Raw genomic sequence first — 24,186 nt, 5'->3', positions numbered from 1 at the left:
AGAAACTTCTCACACTGGAACTAGACCCAGCCAAAAAAAAAACTATAGAAGACACTTCAAAATAAAAATCATAACACAATTAGTGAACTCAAGTTGACTGTGAAAATCTGCCTCCTCCCCAAACACATACACACACGCGCACACATGCACTTAACAAATAAGAGTGTGGTATATGTGCTCTTCTAAAGTTTATGGTGTGAGTGTCCCTAGCAACTGTTCAAGATAATGGAACATTCAGGTTTTCCTTCTTAACATGCTGCTTATTAACTCCCTTACTTTTTACACTGTATGTGAATTCCCAGGTCTGAGTCTTACTCCACAAGTTGGATGGTAATTTGCTTTCTCTATATTTCATGTGCAGTACTGGTCAGTGATGAAACTATTGCTTTCTTACAGACCTACCTGTGGGAAATGACCAGCGGTGTGGAGGAGATCCCCCCTGGGATCCTTAATAAAGAACATATCATCTTTGGCAACATCCAGGAGATCTACGATTTTCATAACAAGTAGGTTGGGGAGGATTCCAGGGGAGAGCACTTAGGTTCATAAATAACAAACAACGGGGTTCCCATTGTGATTCAAAGCTGATTTGGTAAATCCCATCTGATAAAGTATTACCTGGCATATTTTCTAAGTTAATTGCTGTCCAACTTCTTTCCCCATTCTTTCTTTCTTCCTCTGCAGTTGCCCCAAATTCCTAATACTGGCAGGTATTCAGCCATATTCCTCCTCAATTTTCTTCAGGTACCTAACTGGCAACATTTTCATACTTAATCAGAATGATTACCAGGAAGAAAATAAAAGTTGCTTCTCCCATTAAAACATGTAGGAATCCTGACTCTAGACTCCATGTGAGGTTGACCATTGTACCCTGTGGGCCTTGGGTTTCAAATTTCATTTGTTTTTTTCAACCTAAATATTTCTTCAGTCCCCAAACAACAATAACAAAAATAAGTTGATAGACAGATAATCAAAATACCTAAGTGGAACATATGTCTTGATAGCTTATAGGAGAGAACATCTGTTGACCATCTATGTTTTATTGAAATATGTACAGTCAGAGAACCCTAATCACAACTAATTTGTCCAGTTCCTAACTTAAGAATCTTTCCCACAGCTTACAAAATGACATGGTCCTTGTTAACAGAGGATAAATAAGAAACTGGCGTGACTAGTTATGTGACCAACTAATGAAAATAACTCAGTTTCCGAAGTACTAATAGAGGGACTCCCAACACACAAGGGTAATACTGGCATAAAGTCAAAGTCTAGCATTCTCTCAGGATCCTGGCTCAATTTTGCAGGACACATTTCAGAGGAAATCCCAGGATCAGGCTAGTCAAGGCTTTCACTGATGTTAGTAGCCATGTCAGAAATAAAATTCCTGACTCCAGGAGTTCCTAAGGAGGCCACATGTGCAGGCACAGCAGCATCCTGAAGCAGAACTCTAGAATAGCACTTTCAATGGAGCTTTCTGCAGGGAGGGAAATGTCCCCATCTGTGCTGTCCAGTGCAGTTGCCACTAGCCATGTGTGACTGTGAGCACTTGAACAATGACTAATGTTACTGAGAAATGAATCTTTAACTTAATTTTATAGCTTGATAGGGCAAGTAGCTCCCATATGGGACAGTCCAGCTCTAGAAAATGAGGTCTCAATATGACTCTTTGCGAAAAATGACTAAGAGACAGGCAAAAATTGGGCGTAAGGAAGGACCTTGATTTCCGAAAGGCCTAAATAAGCGATGCAGAGTCACTCCTTTCTTGTCAGCTCCTGATGATTAATCCCATTATGTCATTAATAGCATGTTTAAAGAAAATAAAATATGTAGCTCCTATGACATGTTAACCTTACCAGATTATGAAAGCAGTAAGGCCTCACAGGAAAAAACTTCTTTCTATACTCTGGAATACTTAATAAAAGTTCCCAGGTTTTTTTGTAATTTATTTAATCATAAATGTTAGCACTCTCCATTTGGATTGTCTGGAACTTGCCAAACATGGAAATATTCTCTCCTAATGCACATTAAATAACATTCCAATAAATCTATTTTGACCAAATCCTGTCATCTGGGCGGGCCCAGCTCAACATTATCCTATGTCCTCCTGAATATTTGAGAAACTCAATAGCTTCTAGTAAGCATAAGTTGTGTTACTTTATTTTTCTGATTTATAATCTCTGGGATTTAATTAACTTTCTCTATAATCTTACCAAATTGACTAAGTATAGATATGTATACATCACAACATGCTTTTCCTATGAGTCCTGCTTTTGCCAAATAAATATGTAGGGGAAAAAATATCCATTTCAGAATTGACTAACTGCTACAAAACATCTAGCTTAACCTTGCCTCTTATTCTGGTTTCATGATATCATGGCAGTAAACCATATTAAGCAGTTTGGTAAATTTTTTAATAGCTGAAAATCTACCTACTAAAAAATATAGTTCTTATAAGCCCTTTTTAAAAAAAGTCAAGTTAGACCTTATAAAATGCTATATTCTATAAATAGGGGGATAAATTAAATTGTCAAGAACATAGCTACCCAGCAAATGTTACCTATTTATAACATTATAAACAAGAAAAAAAAAAAGCTCTAAACAGTTGAAAAAAAGTATTACAATAATAAAGTGCTTATCTTTTCATAGAAGCACCTCTTCTTTCTCCTTCAAAGCCACTGTACTTCTTGGTTGTATTGTTTCTAAACCCATAGTGATTTAGAAACAGCAAATAAGACTTGGAATTTGAACAAGTAGTTTAATACCTGAAGCAGAAAGTAAAACCTGATAGTAAGAAGGCAGATAAGTTGCAAAAAATAGGCAAAAGAATCCCAAAAGCTCATACTAGTCATGTGCTACTCAATATTGGTGCAAGTGATCCTACATGCCAACATGGAGCCTAACACAGCCACTGCATTGGCATAATAATTGATATTTAGTATTAATTCTGATTCATTAGCATGTTATTAATTTTAAAAAATGGACATCTCTAATGTATTTAGAAAGCTATTCACAAAAAAATATAATTTTAGAACATCCAAGAATAGAACATCCAAGAAAAGCTAAATATTAATTCCCTACAGAAGCTGGAAGGCTAAGGTTTTTCTTAAGTCATAATGTTTGCTTTCTACCCGTGCATTACAAATTTTGATTAACAGAAAAAGTATAATACCTCTAAACTCTAATAAATAAGAGATAAAATGGCATTAAGTTAACTCTGAAAATGAGGGAACTCTGAACTGTGTAAGAGACCATGTCTTTCACTGCATAACCCCAATATCTGGTACATAGTAAACATTCATTTATTATTGGATGGATGGATGGATGGATGGAGAAACAAAATAGAATTACAATTTTCAGACATATAACTAACCAATCAAGTATTAATTCAGTCATTTGTGAATGTTTCAAGACAAGGAAAATCATTAGGTATGATTTTCTTTCTCCATTGCTATCAGAACTTTTTGATCTGCAAAATAATTGAATATCTGAATGAAAGCTTTCTAGGAGCTTCTTAACGAGAGGACCATGCAATGATCCAAACACCTACTTGCTCTTCAGAAATAATTAATTACCTGAAAACATTCAGGTAACCTGAATGTTAACCTGAAAAGCCAAAGGTTCTTTTTAACCCCATTTGTTTGCATCTTTCTTAAGTTACGATGAAGTATTACCTAACAGAGAACTATACTCCTCTCATTTCTAGTGCATAGCTCAGGTTATATGCCTATAATACAGAAAGAGAGAGAAAGGGAGGCAGGGAGGAAGCCTGGAAGATGGAGAGGCAGAGGGAACAAGATTGACACTGCCTAGATAACCCAATCAGTTGAATCACTAGGAAATTAGTATCTAGATCAAGTGTAATATGATGAATATGTTAATAGCTTCCCTAGTTAGTACTGATCCTTCTAAATGATGTCATTTTGAAAAATGACAACCAAGATTAGTTTTGCATGTGTCCTTGCATGTGCAGGCATGTACACATGGCACACCTGTGTTATCTTTCTGAAGGACCTTTGTCAATGTAGGTATTGAGTGGAGAAATTTCCAAGTGCCAGCATTTCTATAAATAACAATTCAGTATATTTAATATAATTTCCAGACATGGTGGTTTTAACATAAATTAGAGGTTTAAGTGGAGGGATACTTTTTCTCTCACTGTCCCTATTTTCTAGTGTCATTTTTCCTAAAGAACTAAATATATAGATCATGACACTTACCTACACAAAAACTAGAGCCATTTCTACTGCATTTTACAAAACATTCCGGGAGCACCCAATAAGATAGTATCTCCCGTAAAGAGATCCCCCAATGGTAATGATTATCAGACTTTCTTCTTTGGTAAGGACATCTGTTTGTTCATCACTTTCAGTTAAATCTTAGTTTTTCCTTTAAGTTATTTGGAGATGTGAGAGTCTGAACAATAACATTCTTAGAATATCTCTGCTGTTAGGGCTCAAAGGATCGTCAGCACCATCAAGTACATTTATCTCCATTTACAGAGATCCAGAGAGGAGCCAGTGACTTCCCCAATGCATGACATCCCCCCTTTAGGAGTTTGGTCTCCCATTTAATCCTGTCACTCTCCTCCTCCCACTCCATAGACTGCCAGCTGGAATAACTGAATCTGGTTGATTTGATTCATGTCTAACCAGCTTCCATGTGGCTTCCCAAATTTGAGGACTGTTTCAATCTACTTCTTTCACAAGCCCCACACCCTTACAACATTACTTGAAATAAGTCAGTTTTCAGCAAGAGTTGGAAATGCAAATGGAGGACCCATGGCCAAGCTAGGTATCCTTCTTGCATAGTTCATCCTTCCAGACCAGGCCAGAAGCCATCAGGTTTGCTCTTGAGCACTCCCACTGCACACCAGCCTGGTGTAGCCCTCCCCAAAGCTGAGGGTGGAGAGTCTGAACTGTGTGGGACTGAACTTGAAGTCCTGGCCAGGCCAGGGTCAGCCTACAAGGGTGCAGGTTCAGGGTGGCCATGGTCAGCCAGGGGCATGTGTAGTGAGTAGCAAGGGGTAAAGACAGGTGTGGGAAGTGAGGGGAACCACTTGGGAACAATAGAACAGGGCCCATATTTTCTTTCTTTTTTTAATTTTATTTTTATATTCCCCATACAATTGCAACCCCCTTATTTTGACCCCAATCCCTCCTTTCCACACTCCCCAACCCCCATAGTGTATCTCTGGTTCATAGTTGTTTGTTGATTTTGATTTTTTCTTTCTTATAGTTATTCTTTTTCCTGGTCCCTTATTTAGGTTTTCTAGATTCCTGCTGTGAGTGAGACCATCCAGTATTTTTCTTTTTCTTTCTGGCTTATTTCACTGAGCATGATTCCTTCCAGTTCCATCCATGTTGCTGCAAATTGCATGTGTTTATCTTTTTTGAATGCTGAGTAATATTCCATGGTGTATCCAGTCAAAAAATGGGCAGAAGAGCTAAAAAGAAACTTCTCCAAAGAGGAAATGCAAATGGCCAACAGGCATATGAAAAAATGTTCAACATCACTTGCAATCAGGGAAATGCAAATCAAAACTACAATGAGATACCATCTCACACCAGTGAGAATGGCACATATTAAAAAAACTAGCAACAACAAATGTTGGCGAGGATGTGGAGAAAAAGGAACTCTCCTGCACTGTTGGTGGGAGTGCAAACTGGTCCAACCACTATGGAGAGCTGTGTGGAGATTTCTGGACCTACTAAAGATAGAGCTTCCATATGATCCAGCAATTCCACTCCTAGGTGTTTACCCAAAGGACACAGAAACATCAATTCCAAAGAGCACCTGTACCCCTATGTTTATAGCAGCACTATTTACAATAGCTAAGCTTTAGAAACAACCCAAAATGCCCAAAAATAGATGACTGGATCAAGAAGATGTGGTACAGGACCCATATTTCTATCATCTCCCCAGAATTCCTTCTTGGGCCAGACCTACACTAGTTTGGTCATTGGAGCTGCTACCCTGTAGAGAATCAAGCACAAGCCCTGCCCTATGAGTTCTAGGAATTAGTTGGTATCTGTCATAAGGGTGGAAGTAAAGTGTAAATGTAATCCAGAGAACAAAAAAAAAAAACTCAATTTGACTAATGGAAGAGGGGACATTTAAAATACAATTTAAGTAACAGGCGTGATAATTACAGCCAGGGATTACCCCCTTCACGAGGGAGGAAAGTTTGAGCCAAGACCCTCCAGGGAGGGGGGCCTAGCAGGGAGTGTGAGAGAGCAAGTGGGATGAATTTGTGAGGGAGTCTCAACTTAGGGGGAAGGTGGAGTGAGGTCTGGCTGTCACACCCCCAGTTACACGTGTCAGGTCTGTGTCTGTGAGATTGAGAGCTGGGAGAGAAAAGGGTGGGGGCGAGTGGAGTCAGAAAAGGTGTGGAGGAAGGAGAGACAGACTGAGGTGGGGGTGTGGGGTAAGATGCCTAAACAGGGGGAGTGGGAGAACAGGCATGTAGTTGGGTAACAAGGGGAAGAAGTGATGAGGGAGAGGGGAAAGGAGATAGAGTTGGAGAGGGAGCAGAAAAATGGTGGAGGGGAGGGAAAGATGAATGAAAACCTAGACCTCCCTGGGGCTACTATTTTATTGCAGTAAGAAGTCCAGTGAGGTGTTATTCAATCATTTTTAATCATTAACCAAAGAAAAAGATTATGTAGAATGTCCTGACACACACGTTTATATATTACATATAATAAGGAAATTAAGTTTTGTAAAATAACAGCCTCACTATGTGTGATACACTCCTATAATTTGGGTTAGGTTCCTTTTCTGCTTTTTAATGCCTGTTGCTACCCACTAAATTAATTGACTTTACAACTCTGTGAAATGCAGTGGGTCAATCTGCAGTAAGGAGCTTACTCCACCTGGTGGTGATGGAATGGGTGTGCAGCCCACAGCCCCTGCGGGGCGGGGGGCCCACTGCCAGGCTGCTGCCGCTGCTTTTTTTTTTGCTACCTCTCCCCTCACCTTCCCAACATCCCTTGCCTAAAATAGGAATATTCTGTGTTTTCTGTGATTCTTCACCCCTCCAAATGCTTTTGGTATTAGCTGTCTCCCATTTACAGAATATCATAGAATTATAAAATGTAAGAACCTAGGAAAAGCCTTAAAGATAGTCTAGTTCTGCCCCCTTACTATACAGAAACCAGAACTTTAAGGGTTTGTGACCTGCCTAAAACAATTAATAGCACAGAGATCTTCAAAATACCCTGTTACATCACACTGTCATTTTCTTAATGTTCAAATGTGAAAGAAAGAGGGAGAACAACACCTGCTATGCGTTTTCCTTGAGCCCTAAATCCACACTCTGAGGGATAACCACAGGAACTGCAGGCCTTAAGCAACCAATCAGAAGGGCCCACAGTTTTACTTGCTTGTTTTTTCAGTAAGCTATCAGCATTAGTGCTGATTTTAGGTATTAGGTAATACCCAAGGCAAAAGTCTAAACATTTGATGTATCAAAATAATGTTAATTTTCATTGCACATACAAACAGTTTAGCATCCATGCCTAGTTGCAAGACAGTACATTAATGAATAAGAATAACAAAATGTGAGATTAATTTTTATATTTTATTTAAATATGAAACTTGTTTTACATCTATGCAAATACTTTTTGATTTATCTGATCAACCAAGTTAAACAAAATTAGGAAATAATATTCAAACATACTCAACAGGTAGCAGTGCAGCAAGGATAACAGCTGCTTGAACTTGGAGGCTAAGGGTGAGACATATGCCAAGCAGGAGTCCAGCCTGGTACACTTTTGCCCTTCATCTCTAAGCTACGGTGAAGTTCTGGTGTTAAACGACCAAGCCTTCTCTGGGGTGATTCTCAGGGGTCAGTCTGATGATCAAGGTGCAGAAACTCTTCCATGAATCATCCTTTCCTTCCTTGGAGTGCACATGCTCCGCTAGCCAAATAGCTGCTCTATCTGCCAACCAGCCTTTCTCACCCTGCAGTCTAGAGCCTCTTATGTGCTAGGCTTTATCCATCTGGTGATTAATGGATTCTTGATAAGCAACCTCTGACTCCACTTCATGAAGTCTGTCTAGAATTCCACTCTATCTCCATCCCCACGTTGATGAGGAGACAATGTCCTGGACCTCCTGCAAATAAGTGAGCCTGGTAACATTTTCCCCACTCTACCTCCAACTTAATTTATTGATGTATCTTCCACACTCTTCCCCTTTCCCCCTGGCCACAAACCCACCTCCATTAATTTTCTGACCACCTCTGGCACTCCAAGTGTGTGTGCTCTTATACATACACACACATGTCATCAAATATATTCCTCTTAAATGCAGACTGAACCCTTTAGGTAAATATCTGTTGCCTCGACCACATTGTGAATCCCTCAGTTAAAGATAAACTTCTTCAGAAGCAGTAAGACTGTATTCCAAATTTATCTTTAAAGAGAACAACAAAATCAAAATGATTCAGGGAGCCTTTGTAATGATGCTGTTTCCATATACTTGATGACAAACTTTAGCGAGCTTTTCTGTCAATAAATGTTAGCAGTTTCATTTCCCAGGATTCTGCACAAAGCCGGTGGGAATCATCTTCCTCCTAAAGTAATGATACATTATTGCATCATAATAATTTGTTAACAGAATAATTGTTGGGGGAAAAGGATTGCTTAGATCTTTACATTTCTTTAAAAGTTTGTCTCATTCTGAAAGAACACAGACATTCACACAAACATTAAACTACTTGCTTTGCTCATTCTCCCACAATTTATTACATCTGATTATCAAAATGATAAGGATGTTGCTATAGAACAGCTGGGCTGGAATGCTCCTCATTTGTGAAGAATGTTACTATAGAACAGCTGGGCTGGAATGCTCCTCATTTGTGAAGAATGTTATAGCCTCTTGTGCTTTAATTTAACTATTCATGTCGATTTGAAGTAGGTGGAATAACATTGATCAGACTTACATAATCTGTCATCTTGAAAAGTTTCAAATTAAAAAGCAAAATGAGTTTAATATTGCCACTGCCTTTGACAATTACATTGAGATGACAGTGAATATCTTACTCAAAACTATGACTTGCTTTGCTCAATACAAGTAAATAGGTGTTCTTTAGTTCTTTTTTTATTTAAAAATTGAATCTTACAGAGTCATGTAGGATCTGAAAACTGGAAGCACACTGAGATCTGGGGCATTTTCTTTCAAATGCTGATCTGTGGGCTGTATGCATCAGAATTACCCAGGGAGCTTTTCTAAACAATGCAGGCATTCAGCGCCTCATCTCAGAGGGCCATGCACAACCAACTGGGGGACCACTAACTAGGGTGTCCTACAGTATTCCTTGGGACAAAATCTGGTACTATCCTCAAAAAGTTCCTCTCACAAAGACATTTGGAAAACACCCCATACTGTATCTGCTTCAGAGATTTATAATGTGTCTCTTCAATTAAATAGGATTATCAAAGTCCTATAGTAAAGAAATCAGCTTAACCAGGCATTCCACAGATTTAAATGATATGTAAACTTGGCATCCAATTTTTGCATAATATTCAATCAGATTCTCCCAAGATATGGTTTAGAGGAAGGTAATCTATATATTTTCCACAGGAAAGTGGTGTAGAGAGTGTCCTCTAGAGTGTGATATGTGCTGTCTATATTTATCAAAGAGAGTGTGAGTTTATTAAGGCTGGGAAGCTGGTCCTGAAGATCTAAAGTCTACTTATTGCCTACTATATGCCAGACATAGGGTTGGGTTCTTTACCTATGTGGATTTATTAAATACTTAACTACAACCCCGTGAAGTTGTTGTTTAAAGGGCAAAAAAAAAAAAAAATGAGACTTTCTAAGATCCCTTGCAACTAATGACTAAATGGGAACTCTTGACTCTTTAGCTTGTGTGTGGTTGAGGGAGAGAAATGAGACAGGGATCGATGAGTAGAAGGGTGCACTAGTGGTGGTTGCTGTCAAAACTTTGTTGTCCAAAAAGGCATTAATTGTAGAAATAATATTCTATGCATTTAATTCATTTTATAGTGCTTTCATATTTGGAGAATTTTCAAACTGAGAATCTTCCCATAAGTTTTTGAGAGATGCACAAATTGTCAGGGTATTGCTGTATCTAAATTACTAGGGTTTTTAGTAAAACTGTCATCAATATTTAGATAAAACTGTCATCAAAACTGTTATCAATTCTTTGGGTATAACTATCATTGTTTACTTAAAATTCACCTTAAAGTGTCCAGACCAATGGCTTTGGGTCATAAGTTAAGGAATGAGGAAACTCCCTGAGTCATCATGGATGTTCTTGCAACTTCTAAAACAAAAATACAGTTCTATATCCTGTGTGGAATGTTACTATTTGACCCTTGGAGAAGAAAAACCTATATACCATGGGACTCAGTTTTGGGAACTGGAGTGAGAATACTAATAATTGTATGAATAAAGAGATCCCAAGAGTGGGGCAGTGAAGGTCCCCTACATGTTGAAAGCATTGTTCTAGGCATCAGGGCTCGAGGGTCCCCCTTTTCATTTCTCCTGTTTCAGTTTCTTTCTTCCTCCTACATCCTCCTTTATTTAAAAGTTCACTTTCTTTCATCAGTCCTTGACCTAGAATAGCTCATCAGATGTTCTTCCTCCTCTTTCCAAACCATTCCAGCTCCTACACCCAACGCCTGTTCAGTCCAGCATGGCTCAGAACTGATTTCCATTCATTGTGTTCACTGAGCTTTATATTGAAAGCCAATATGAGAACTGACTGGGTGAAGAATGTCTCAACACCTGAAAAAAAATCTGATGACATTGCACTTTGTATCACTCAGTGTTTCTCATGGAAAACTGCCATATAATAAAAGCCTATAACTTTAAGAATTCAATTACAGAAATAATTACATATATATTTTTTATACTGTGTGGGTGTGTATATATAGTGAGCCAGATTGCATCTCTTTGCAACTAAAATGTATGTTTCCTTTTCGGCTTTGAACAAATTTGATCCTCCATTATAGCATTATATAATATTTTTTTCCTATTTCCATTTTTAACAGTCATATTAAATGTATGTGTCACTTGAAATTCTTCTAAAAGCAGCACTAAATGTGGTACTTTATTGATTTTTGAGCACTGTGTATTTGCATTTGTAAAGCCCAAATTGCATTGTATTTTTCCTGCTCTGTGATTCAGATCAAGATTCTCTAAAATTTACACATCAAATTGGCACTGCTAGGAACTCCCTAAAATTTTAAGTGACTTTTTTCTTATTACTAAGGCAATATCCATTTATTGTATAAAAATTTAAATTGCACATGGACAGAAAGAAAACTATCAATAATCTCATCAATTCTTATTAGCATTTTGGTCTTTCAAATATGACTTGCAAAAATTTTTAATTGCATATTTGTATTAAATATTTAAATTTAAAACAACATTTTTTCAATTCCACTGAAGAAAGAACCAATAACACATACATATAATCCATAACCAGTTGTAATACAAGGTACTGCCAGGATGTTTGGACAAAGGTAAAGTCAAATCAATAACACTTTTTTTTTCCAGTAGTAGAGGTAAGTAGTGGAATAATTCAAAACTGCTTTCTTTCAATCAAATTTTTAATTTTATTTTAAAATTAAATAAAAAGCATAAGTGGAGAAATCCTATCCATTACTATCTTCCCCACCCTGTTCCTTCACCTGGTTTCCTATGGTAATGACTTTTTAAAAAACCACTTTATAGAAGTATGATTACATGTAAAGAGCTGTATATATTTAATATGCACAACTTAATGAGTTTAGGGACAAATACATACCCATGAAATTATCGCCACCATCAAAGTCAGAGACCTGTCCATCACCTCCCAAAGATTCCTCCCATCCCTATTGTTGTTGTTACTACTATTATTATTGTGTAGTAAGAACACTTAACAGAAAAACTAGCAAAGATCTAACATAAAGTATATAATACAGTATTATTACCTATAGGTTCTAGCTGTATAGTAGATCTCCAGAACTTACCTTGCATAACCGAAATTTTACCCTTTGACCATTAGTTTCCTGGGTGGGAAATAAGAATATATATTCCCAACTTAGACAAAAGACAGCATATTCTATACAATCTTTAATGCCTTGCTTTTTTTGCTTAACAGTCAGCCCTGGAGATCTTTCATATGAAAACATAGAAAGCAATGCACTTACTATTTAGTTGGTGTATGTACCGTAGTTTACATCCTTGATAGCCTGCACACCATCTTTTGCTATTGTGAACAGTGCCACAGTGAGTGCCACTGTGTACTTCATCTTATGTATGAGTGGCTACAACTATAGGAGATTTTCCAGAGTTAAAATTACAAAAACAAAAGATACATTTTTTTTTTTTTTCTAATTATTTTTTTATTTAAAAAATTATTTATATATATTTTACATCATTGTTCATTTTTTAACATTTGCTTTCTTTTCTTTTTTTTTTTTTTTTTTTTTTTTTTTTTTTTTTATAAATTTTATTGTTATATTCCCCATACAATTGCCGCCCCCATTCTGACCCCAATCCCTCCCCTCCCGCCCCCGCCCCCCTAAAAGTGTCTCTGGTTCATAGTTTTTTGTTGATTTTGATTTTCACTTTCTTATAGTTTTTCATTTTCCTGGTCCATTATTTAAGTTTTCTAGATTCCTGCTATGAGTGAGACCATCCGGTATTTTTCTTTTTCTTTTTGGCTTATTTCGCTGAGCATGATCCCTTCCAGCGCCATCCATGTTGCAGCAAATTGCATGTGTTTATCTTTTTTGAATGCTGAGTAATATTCCATGGTATATATGTACCACATCTTCTTGATCCAGTCATCTATTTTTGGGCATTTGGGTTGTTTCCAAAGCTTAGCTATTGTAAACAGTGCTGCTATAAACATAGGGGTGCAGGTGTTCTTTGGAATTGATGTTTCTGTGTCCTTTGGGTAAATACCTAGGAGTGGAATTGCTGGGTCATATGGAAGCTCTATGTTTAGTAGGTCCAGAAATCTCCACACAGCTTTCCACAGAGGTTGGACCAGTTTGCACTCCCACCAACAGTGCAGAAGAGTTCCTTTTTCTCCACACCCTCGCCAACATTTGTTGTTGCTAGTTTTTTTAATATGTGCCATTCTCACTGGTTTGAGATGGTATCTCATGGTAGTTTTGATTTGCATTTCCCTGATGACAAGTGATGTTGAACATTTTTTCATATGCCTGTTGGCCATTTGCATTTCCTCTTCAGAGAAGTTTCTTTTAAGCTCTTCTGCCCATTTTTTGACTGGATTATTTTCTTTGTTGTTGTTGAGTCTCATCAGCTCTTTGCAGATTTTTGTGATCAGTCCTTTATCATTAGTGTTGGGTGCAAAAATGTTCTCCCAGTTGGTGGGGTTTCTCTTTGTTTTTGTTATTGTCTCTTTTGCTGTGCAAAAGCTCTTTAATTTGATATAGTCCCAGCTGTTTATCTTTGCCTTCACTATCACTGCTTTGGGTGATGTGTCTGTAAAGATGTCTTTGATGTGCAAATCACGTAGTGTTTCGCCTATATTTCCTTCTATATATTTTATGGTTTCAGGTCTTATGTCTAGTTCTTTAATCCATTTTGAGTTGATTTTTGTGTATGGTGTGAGGTGGTGGTCAAGCTTCATTCTTTTGCATGTAGCGACCCAGTTTTCCCAGCACCATTTATTGAACAAACTTTCTTTGCTCCAATGCATAGTCTTTGCTCCTTTGTCAAAGATTAGTTGACCATAAATCTGTGGGTTTATTTCTGGATTTTCTATTCGATTCCATTGGTCTGTATGTCTGTTCTTGTTCCAATACCATGCAGTTTTGATGATTATGGCTTTGTAGTATAGTTTGAAGTCTGGGAGTCTGATGCCTCCATTCCCTTTTTTTTTTTCAGGAGAGCTTTGGCTATTCGGGGTTTTTTGTGATTCCATATGAATTTCATCAATAATTTTTCTATTTCTTTGAAGAATGACATTGAAATTTTGATTGGAATAGCATTGAATCTGTATATTGCTTTTGGAAGGATGGCCATTTTAATAATGTTTATTCTTCCAATCCATGAGCAGGGGATGTCTCTCCATTTCTTTGTGTCTTCTTCTATTTCTTTTAACAGTGTTTTATAGTTTTCTTTGTATAGGTCCTTTACCTCTTTTGTTAGATTTATTCCCAAATATTTGATTTTTTTTGTTTCAATAACAAAAGGGATGGTCTTTTCGATTTCTTCTTCTTCAGATTTATTGTTTGTGTATAGGAAGGCTACTGACTTTTGCGTGTTGATTTTGTATCCTGCCACTTTACTGAACTGATTGATGAGTTGAATTAGCTTTTCTGTGGAGTTTTTGGGGTTCTCTATGTATAATATCATATCGTCTGCAAATAGTGATAGTTTGACTTCTTCTTTTCCTATTTGGATTCCTTGGATGTCTTTCTCTTGTCTTATTGCCCTGGCTAGGACTTCCAGTATTATATTGAAAAGCAATGGTGAGAGTGGACATCCTTGTCTTGTTCCAGATCTTAATGGAATTGCTTTCAGCTTTTCACCATTGAGAATGATACTGGCTGTTGGCTTGTCATAGATGGCCTTTATGATGTTGAGGTATGTTCCTTGTATCCCAAGAACTTCAAGGGCTTTTATCATGAATGGGTGTTGCACTTTGTCGAAAGCTTTCTCAGCATCTATTGATATTATCATATGGTTTTTATATTTCTTTTTGTTGATGTGTTGGATAACGTTGATTGATTTTCGGATGTTAAACCATCCTTGTGCCCCTGGAATGAATCCAACTTGGTCGTGGTGAATTATCTTATGGATACATTGTTGGATTCTGATAGCTAAAATTTTATTGAGGATTTTTGCATCAGTGTTCATTAGGGAGATTGGCCTGTAGTTTTCCTTTTTTGTGTTGTCCTTGTTCGGTTTTGGTATTAGTGTAATGTTGGCTTCATAGAACGTGTTTGGTATTGTCCCTTCCTTCTCAATTTTTTGGAAGAGTTTGTGAAGGATAGGCACTAATTCGTCTCTGAATGTTTGGTAGAATTCATTTGTAAATCCATCAGGTCCTGGGCTTTTGTTTTTGGGGAGGTTTTTGATTACCATTTCAATTTCGCTAATTGTAATTGGTCTGTTTAGGTGTTCTATTTCTTCTTTATCTAGCTTTGGGTGATTGTAGAGTTGTAGGAATTTGTCCATCTCCTCTAGATTGTTAAACTTGTTTCCATATAACTGTTCATAGTAGTTACTGATTATTCTTTTGATTTCTGCTGTGTCCGTTGTGATTTCTCCTCTTTCATTGATGATCCTGTTTATTTGTGCTTTCTCCCTTTTTTCCTTTGTGAGCCTGGCTAGGGGTTTGTCTATTTTATTGATTTTTTCAAAGAACCAGCTCTTGGTTTCATTGATCTTTTGGATTGTTTTTTTAGTTTCAATTTCATTTATTTCTGCCAAAAGATACATTTTTATTGTCAAATTGCTCTTTGTAAAGATTATGTTGATACCATCTTCTATTTCCATTGATATATTTCCCCACAGCTTCATAATTATTTGAAAAACATTGTGTGATTTTAAAAAAACAAACTGCATTCCAGTCATGTTGGTTTATCAGAGCATGTATTCTGAGTTTAAACCAATTATTTAGTGTATTAATTTGAAGTTGGTATGGTTAACTATTATTTACTAACACGGAAGGATGTCATGGCACAGATATTCCCAATGGTAGATAATTCAGTAGTAACTCAATTCAGCTTTGAAATAGATTATGATTTTTCTCCATTAAATTTTCTTTCCTGATGATGTCTGCATTAGGAAACATTAACTATAGTTTTTAGCATAAACTAACTGGCTACTGATGGAAGAAGAAGGCTAAGAATTAGAAGGCATTGTTGGATTCAAAATTTTTCCACATTAACTCTAATATTGTGGATTATATTTGCTTTATTCTTTCTGATATACAGATTAATTTTCTAATGTGCTCAGATTACTTATATTAAAAAAAGATTTATAATTGCTATTAAAATGAAAGGCCAATATAAGTAGAATATTTAATTATTTTCAGCCTGAGAAATATAAACAATTGAGAGAAACAACAGTATTTTAAGTAGCACTGGTTAATAAATTAATATATTTTAATAAAAGTAGTTTTAACCTATCTAGAGCCTTACTACATATCACTTAGAAAGTAGAGAAGTCACATGTAAATAACTGAGGGTTTGGCAGGGTTGTGTTGGTCTCAGTATAACCCTCTGGGGTGGTTAGCAGTACAGGGGATCTGATTCAGTCTCTCTTTGCCCTTGCAGCATCTTCCTTAAAGAGCTGGAGAAGTACGAGCAGCTGCCTGAGGATGTGGGACACTGCTTTGTTACCTGGGTAACCTACCTGAAATCCTTCTCCTGCTGCCCCAGAGTGCAAATGGCACCAGATGGTATCACTGTTCAGTGCCTGACCTGAGGATTGGTGTCAGTGCCACGCTAATGCAGTGTGAGGGGCTGCTGAGAGGGGCCACAAGAGCAGCCCAGCCCTGAGAGGACACCTCCTTGGGAAACAGATATTGTGCTTGAGAACCATCTTAAGTTCTCTAACAATATTCTAAAAGTGAAATGTCTATCAGGAGAGTACAACAAGACCACCACTATCCTTGGGATAGTTGCTCAGTGGCTCCAACTAGTTACTTTTACAGGAGGAAGCTTAGGGAACTAGAATGTGAGGAATCCGCCTAATCACCAATTACATTTTTTTTCCTTAATGGAGAACAGACTGCTTGAGTATTCATCCCAATTCTGACCTGTGAGATGTATGTCTAGTCATTCTCTCTTTTGATGCTATTGTCATAGGCCAAGTAAAAGTGAATGTACCAAATTCTAATTTCATATAGGAAAACATTAGTTTCCATTAGCACCTCTATTCCACATTATTCTGAGCTCAGGTTCATGATATGAGTGTACATATCTCCAGGGAAGTCCACCTAGGACACGAAGTGCAACTAAACATGATATCCTTACCCAGAGTCAAGAGTTCTAATACTTAGTAATTATCTAATTATAACTGCCGCTCAAAATGGGCTAATTACTTTCAAAATGACTTTATGATTTAGAGAGTTCATACTCATTATCCCTACAAAATAGGAAGGGTGATGGTTTTACTTTAGATTTTCTGCATGAGATGAGATGAGATAGGCTGCCTAGGCACTTGTTATAAATATCCCAACTAGTCCCACAACTCAAGACTTGAATTGTTTTCTCTTCATGGTACCTTAATGTCTGCTTCCTGGCATACTCTCATTTATTAAAGAAGTCTCAGACTGCTGTTTAATTTGCATTAGAATACCCTGAGTCCATGAGCTCATTCACAGTTCATTAATGGTAATAAATAATTTATGATCCCTTATACAGGCAATGTAGAGAAAAAACAAAATTGACCATTAAGCAAACATATTTTTTGCACTTTGTGTCATACAATTTGTGTATTTGCCTTAAAATCAACCATAAGTATGATTAGTCAATATCTTTTAGGGATGACAAATGCCTTGTAGGTGGTAGATAAACTCTAAAATTGGTTTCAGAAAAGCTTTGGTGCATAAAACATGTATCTTTTGCCAAGGATTATCCTAAGGTGACTTTCTTAAGTCTCATGATCTAAATAAATGAGTGGTGTGGAAATGAAGTATACAGAGTTGTTCACAATGTATTAAAAGGTATGGCTACTACCAAGGAGCCTGGAGTCAGATGCCTGTACAATCTAATTGGGGATTTTAGGTCATTTAACCAACCTATGCAGCAGTTTTTATATCTGGAAAATGGGGAAATAATGGGAACCACCACATAAAGATCTTATGAGAACCAGATGAGTTAATATACATAAAGCAATTAGAAAAGTGCTGACATAAATGAAACCTGCCATAAATAACAGATATGTAGGCTGCTTTCTCAGAAGACATCCCAAATGTTCTGTAGCCAGCAAGATGGGCAACATTTTAAGAATAGAAATACTTCATAGCGAAATACACACACCTTTCCCAATAAAAAGGGTATGCAACACTAACCCAGAGGGTCCTGAAAGAAAGAAAGAAATTTTCAAGGAGTTGTAAGTTTCTTGTCTTGAAGTAACAATCTGGGTCTGAATTATTTGCTCAGACCCTGCCCCAAAGGGTCACTCTGCTACTTGACATACCCTAAAAACTCACCCCCAATGGAGACATTTGACTTATTTTTTGTTTGTTTGTTTGTTTGTTAAGATTTATTAATACAAGAACCAGGGTACAGGCAGATGTGCGGGAGGGTGAGAGGATTCACCAGAGACAGAGCGGGGAACAGAACAGGCAGAATGACCGAAATACACTGCTGAAGGGAGCAGCTGGCGAGATAGGAGAGGTCTGCTGCGCCATGTGGGTTGCTCCGTGGCTGGCGGGGATCGAACTGGCACTGCAGAGGCTGCAGACAGCTTCACAGCACTGTGCTCAACCGCCTACACCACCAAGGAGGCCCCCCTTGAGTGGAGACATTTGGAATATGAACAGATCTACCTCTAAAATTATACTTCATTTTTTATTCTTTGATTTTTTATTTTAGAGCAAACATGTCATTGTTTCAAGATGGGAAACAATTTTAGGTAATCCAGAAAGGGGGATAATCTCCAAATAAATCTGTACAACTTCGGCATACACTATGATATGTCAGTTCGTTTTTCTGATTCTTCCTAGTTTGGACTAGTGTCTAAATGAGTTCACTTTCAACAAGCTTTCTGCATTGCTGAAATGAGGAAAGCATGCCAAGATTTTTAGGAGAGCATAGGCCAGATGAGCCCAGACCACTTGCCACAAAGAATCCAAACACTGGTATCTATAGCTGGGTCCTTGAGGCTCAATGGAAAGAAGGGAGCAACTAATAGATGCTGATCTCTTTGTTCTTTTTAGGCAGACAAATTTCAGATGTATGTCACCTACTGTAAAAACAAACCTGACTCCAACCAGCTGATCCTGGAGCATGCAGGCACCTTCTTTGATGTAAGCTGTGATTTTCCATTCTTTGGCCATTGAGCATGTGGAATGCTTCTCTACTTTCAGATAATGGCTTTTTAGCGATCTTTTCTACCTTGTTTTTCTTTACTAGCCGCCCACAACATAAAAAATGGGGGATTACAAAAGCAGTGTTTGTCAGTGCTTTACCCGACCCCATCTCATCTCTTGATTTTCTACAAGACACATTTGTCTCTGCCTCAACATTAAACCTAGCTTGCCATAAAGCTCATGTTTCACAGAGGTCTTCATGAGGCAGGTATTAAGATGTTTCACTTCTACTTCAGATACCTTTCCCTCAAATATAGGGGTTCTAAAACTGTGGTCCTCAGATCAACCACATCAGCATCACCTGAGATTGGTATTGGAAATACAATTTGTGTATCCCCTCCAGATCTTTTGAATCAGAATCTCTAGTTCTGGTTGGGATTGAGCCCAACAATCTGTTTTAAAGAGCCCTCCAGGTAGAGTCACCTGGCATCAGAGTGAAGCCTACTCCAGTTTGAGAATCACTAAAAAAAAAAACTCAACCTTGGTTAAACATTGGAATCTTTTGTAAGACTTTAAAAAAATACTGATTTCTGGGTCTCTCCTCTGAGATTCTGAAATGATTGGTCTGAATTTGGCCTGGACATTGAGGTTTTTTAAAGTTTCCAGATGGAGGAACATACAAACAGGTTGCACATTTGTGCTGTAATGGAAACTAAGATGAATCGGGGTCAGTAGGCTTTGTCCTATGCTTTGGTTTTGAATAAGGATCCAATCCTGTTGGTGAATGATGATATGAGTCTTTATAGACCCCTATGAGTGATATATTGACTGTCAAGTAAACAGAGTCAAATGGGTCATTGCAGGATGCAAATGATGAATCAGAGAGGGGAGATGGAGCAAAAGGAAAGTTCAGGGAAAGACAGGCAGTTGCAGTGATGGCCTGTCTGGTAGTCATATCAGAAAATGATGGAAACTTAAAATGCAGAACTTTCAAATGTCTATCAGTACATCTAACTTCCTGCCTACTTGCTCTATTCCCTCCCATAAATATTTGAATGTCTATTATATACAAAATATTGTGCTAGACTCCATTGGACACATAAAGGCATTTAAACATAGCTTCTGTACTCAAATGAGAAAATAAACCTTCTCTGAGCATCTTTGCCGCTTGACAATGCCATCACAGAGGTGATTCTATAAGTGTCTTGTTGCTTAGCCAAAAAATGACACTTGAAGGGAGAAAGCCAGCTGAGAAAAAACATAACATGATTTTTTTATATGGACCATTAATCTGAAAATGATCCTAAAATGTCCCAAATCAGAATTTCTGAGGCTAGATTTGCCAAAACACAATTAAAGTACTTCTCTAACCTATCAAAATTGATTTGATAACATATTGAATTCTTTCTACTAGTATTGTCTTTGCTAAATAATATATTTCCCTTAAGATGTTTCTGATTGAGTTTTCATCAACAGTATGCAGAATGACCTTTTTTGAAGTTTTAATGCAATGTACCCTGTCTTCCATGTAGCATTTTTTTGAATGTGCATGTCCTGTGTTCTAGGCATGGGTTGAACTTTTCTGCTTTCCTTAACTTTATTCACACTGCTCTCTCTGCTTAAGATGGATTGTACCTTTGGCACACACACACACACACACACACACACACACATGCATACGCATGCACAATCACTCTTCAAAATTCTTCTCATCCTTTAAAACTCAAATTTTACTTCCTTCATGAATCTTTCCCTTTCTCTATGTATACATTATACCTTGTATCTCATTCTAGTATTTGTAATGATTTAGATTTTGGTAAGTTAACAATGTAATACACACCTCTCCTCACCACCAGTAAGCCTTTTGAGAAATGAACTGATGATTTGCCTGTTTTATATTTATACATATCACAGTGCCTGGTCCTAAGCTTTATTTTCCTGTAGTCCTATACTCCTCACATCCCTATGCAAGCCAATTTTTAGACTTTGATAAGTCAAATATATCCCAGATTTCCCACATCACATCCAATAAACCTCTATGTTAGTTGAAAACTCCAAATGGAGACCAGAAAACCAATCCAGGAGGAGTTCCTGGAATTTGGCTTGGAGGTGTAAAGAGAGAAAAATAAATTCTTCTAATTGTTCCAAAAATTTTTCAAAAAGCATAATCTTGGTAGCTTTTTTTCATTCCTCCAGAAGCGTTTCCATGTGCTTTAGGCCCTACTCTATAAGAGATAGACCTTAATAAAGGTAATCGTCTTATCCATTATTGCAAAGAGAAGACAGAAAATTGTGGCCTCAGAGAAGCCCACATATTCACATGATCCAGAACTTCTTACTGTAGATGTGAGAGCTGTAAGAAGATGTGGTATATATACATAATAGAATACTGTTGAATATACACTTGCATATATGTGGTATATATACACAATGGATGTCTGTTGCTGTTTTGATTACTAAGCTTGGTTTATCTGACCTAGTTACTGGAAATAGCCCTCTTCTCGCTGTTCCACAGGCAACCTTCCCAGAGCCAGGCATATTATCAGTAAGGCAAGAGTGTCAGAGGTGCATTATTGCTTACCCTCTCTTGCCAGAGCTCCCAAATAAACCCACAATGTTCCTTTGGCCAAAGAGACTGACACTGCCAACTGTTTTGCACATCATCGTTGGAGAATTCCTGCTCTAACTGTGCACCTCTAGGGACGAGGTAAATGAGTAAGAAAATTGCTCCTTTCTGGAATAGTTGGTGGAAAATAGAATTTTTTTTTAAATTACCACACAAAATTACCACACAACACCCACCACCTAAGCACCCATTATCCTCCACCAGAGTCCACTGGGCCCCATCCCATCTTAACTCCTACCTCCTTACTCCCCCACTGATGGCCTCAATTCTACCTTCAGATTCAAGGGTTTGTTTGGATTTAGAGTTTAGTTTTGCCTGTTCCTCTGCTTTATTTCTTTATATTCCACATGTGAGTGAAATCATCCATTATTTGTCTTTCTCCTCCTTACTTATTTCACTTTGCGTCATTCCTCCAATTCCATATATGTTGTCACAAATGCTAAGATTTCATCTGTTTTTATAGCTGAGTAGTATTCATTGTGTGCATATACCACATCTTCTTAATCCACTCATCTGTGGTTGTTTCCATTTATAGTGCTCCAGTGAACCATAAGAGTACACACTTCCCTTCAAATTACTGTTTTTGCATTCTTTGTGTAGATACCTAAAAGGGAATTGCTGGGTCATTTGATCTATTTTCAATGTTTTGAGGAACCTCCCTACTATTTTCCATGGGGGCTGGACTAAGTTACATTCCCACCAACAGTGTAAGAAGATTCCTATTTCTCTGCACCCTCACCAACACCTTTTTTTTCTGGTCTTTTTTTATCAGAGCCATCCTCATGAATGTGAGGTGGTATCTCATTGTTGTTTTGAGTTGCATTTGCCTCATAAGTAGCGATGAGCATTTTTTCATGTGCTCTTTCTCCATTTTATTTCATGAAATATCTGCTTTCTTTCCCTAAAATGTCTCCCCTTTTGCTATCTCTCCCCTTTTCTCCATTTATAGAGGTACCTTGGTCTCTCCTGTTTTCTTTTTCTACTCCCATCTTCCCATCAAATAACATTTTCTTGTAACTGTCTATGCTTTTTCTTTCCCCTCTCTTCTTACCCCACCACTTTTTCCCAGAACACACACTTGCACGTTTCCCTCTGTGTCTAAGGGTGCCTGTTTTCATCCCTGTAGGAGATACAACAGCGGCATGGTCTGGCCAACTCCATCTCTTCCTACCTGATTAAGCCTGTTCAGAGGATCACCAAGTACCAACTGCTCCTGAAGGTACCCCCTGACCTATATAACTCCCTACTGAGTTGATTGTTATTCAGTGTCAGTTTGTTATTCAGTGTCAGTGTCACCACTGACCAGACACAGCTTTGCCCAAGGATGGAAAGTTTCCACTAAGCCCTTTCCTCTACCTAGAGCAGAACTTCAGAGATGACTCCAGACTTCATGTCCTATCCTATTAAATTGCAGATGCTCACTTGTGGGGGGAAAGAGGAGAAATGGGTTTAAGAACAAGTTGTGGCTATTTTCACACACCCCACTTTCAACAAATGCCACCCAGGCACTGGACGGTATTTAAAGTCTCTCCCGTTGCTCCCTCCTGGGATAGCTTCCTACTGGTGTCCCCTGCTTCTGATGGGATCAGGGGTCAGGGTCTTAAGGGCAATGCTAGTCTACTTAGGCAGTGGAGCCAGGTTGGCACCTACCTTTGCCTTACTCTGTGTTGGTCAAGACTATAAGGTTTTTGAGAGAAAATAGAGAGGACATGTTAAAACACAAGGGCACCCTCTGTCTGTAGATCCCATGTGTGAGGGGAGCTACTAGAGATTGCCAGATGATTTGGATTTTCTCCAAAATATTTGCTTTAAAATCCAAATAATGGTATTATAAAACAATTTGGACTGATTTCTTCCAAGAAATGGATATATTGATGTTTGAAAATATGATATTTCCCCAGAAAGCCTAGGAAATCACTATTATAGGCAGTTATATAATCCTGCTATGTTCTTAAGATGCAAAGGTGGGATTTTCCCTCAGTTTGTATATTTTTCAGATTTCTCCTCAAGTAAAAAATAAAGGGATAATGAGAGACATGTTATAAGTACACTAGTTGTCAGAGAAAATCTGGTGAAATTTAGCTCACGTTTAAGGATGCCTACAGGATCTTGTATATTCTAGCTTCACTAAACAGGAAAACCGGTCTACTTTCAAATCTAGGTCTTTCTTCTAGCATGTAGGTTCTCCCTGGCTTAGCACTGTGGTTCTCTGATAAGAAAAGTGTGGGTGTGCCCTGGATTCTCTTCACAGCTCTGAGAGGGCAGGCCCATGCAACATCGCATCCCTTCAGATGCCTTCTTCAACTTTCACCCCCTCATCTTCAAGAAAAGACTTCAAGCTTCTGCTTCCACACCCACAAGTCATCCAAACCCACAAAATGACTTAGAGAACTACACTGCAGCACCTTGCCCTCGGCCTACTGAGGACAAGTATAAGAAATAGCAATGTGCAGGACAGCTCAGCTGTTGGGGCAGAACTGTTTTCAAAGATAAAATCTTCTTTACTTTTTCAAGTTTCTTATATTGACTCAGAAATTCTTATAAGATCTCAGTGTAGTGGATGAAGGTTTGGCTCCTGAAA

At 37.8% G+C, this 24,186-nt stretch overlaps 1 protein-coding gene across 1 annotated transcript in view; it reads left to right on the top strand.

The window, feature by feature from the left end:
- The window catches only part of LOC119257450 (kalirin), a 476,694-nt gene that overhangs the window by 415,846 nt on the left and 36,662 nt on the right, over positions 1 to 24,186 (top strand). The window contains exons 26-29 of the mRNA XM_054701110.1: positions 397 to 506; positions 16,275 to 16,344; positions 18,887 to 18,976; positions 22,732 to 22,824. Coding sequence (XP_054557085.1) covers positions 397 to 506; positions 16,275 to 16,344; positions 18,887 to 18,976; positions 22,732 to 22,824 — 363 coding nt within the window. The remainder of the gene's footprint in view (positions 1 to 396; positions 507 to 16,274; positions 16,345 to 18,886; positions 18,977 to 22,731; positions 22,825 to 24,186) is intronic.

The sequence above is a fragment of the Talpa occidentalis genome, unplaced genomic scaffold, assembly GCF_014898055.3.
Source record: "Talpa occidentalis isolate TD23 unplaced genomic scaffold, MPIMG_talOcc4v2.1 talOcc4.4, whole genome shotgun sequence".
In the NCBI taxonomy this organism is placed as follows: Eukaryota; Metazoa; Chordata; class Mammalia; order Eulipotyphla; family Talpidae; genus Talpa; species Talpa occidentalis.
The sequence above is the reverse complement of the archived record's forward strand: the minus strand, read 5'-3'. Positions and strand labels throughout refer to the sequence as shown.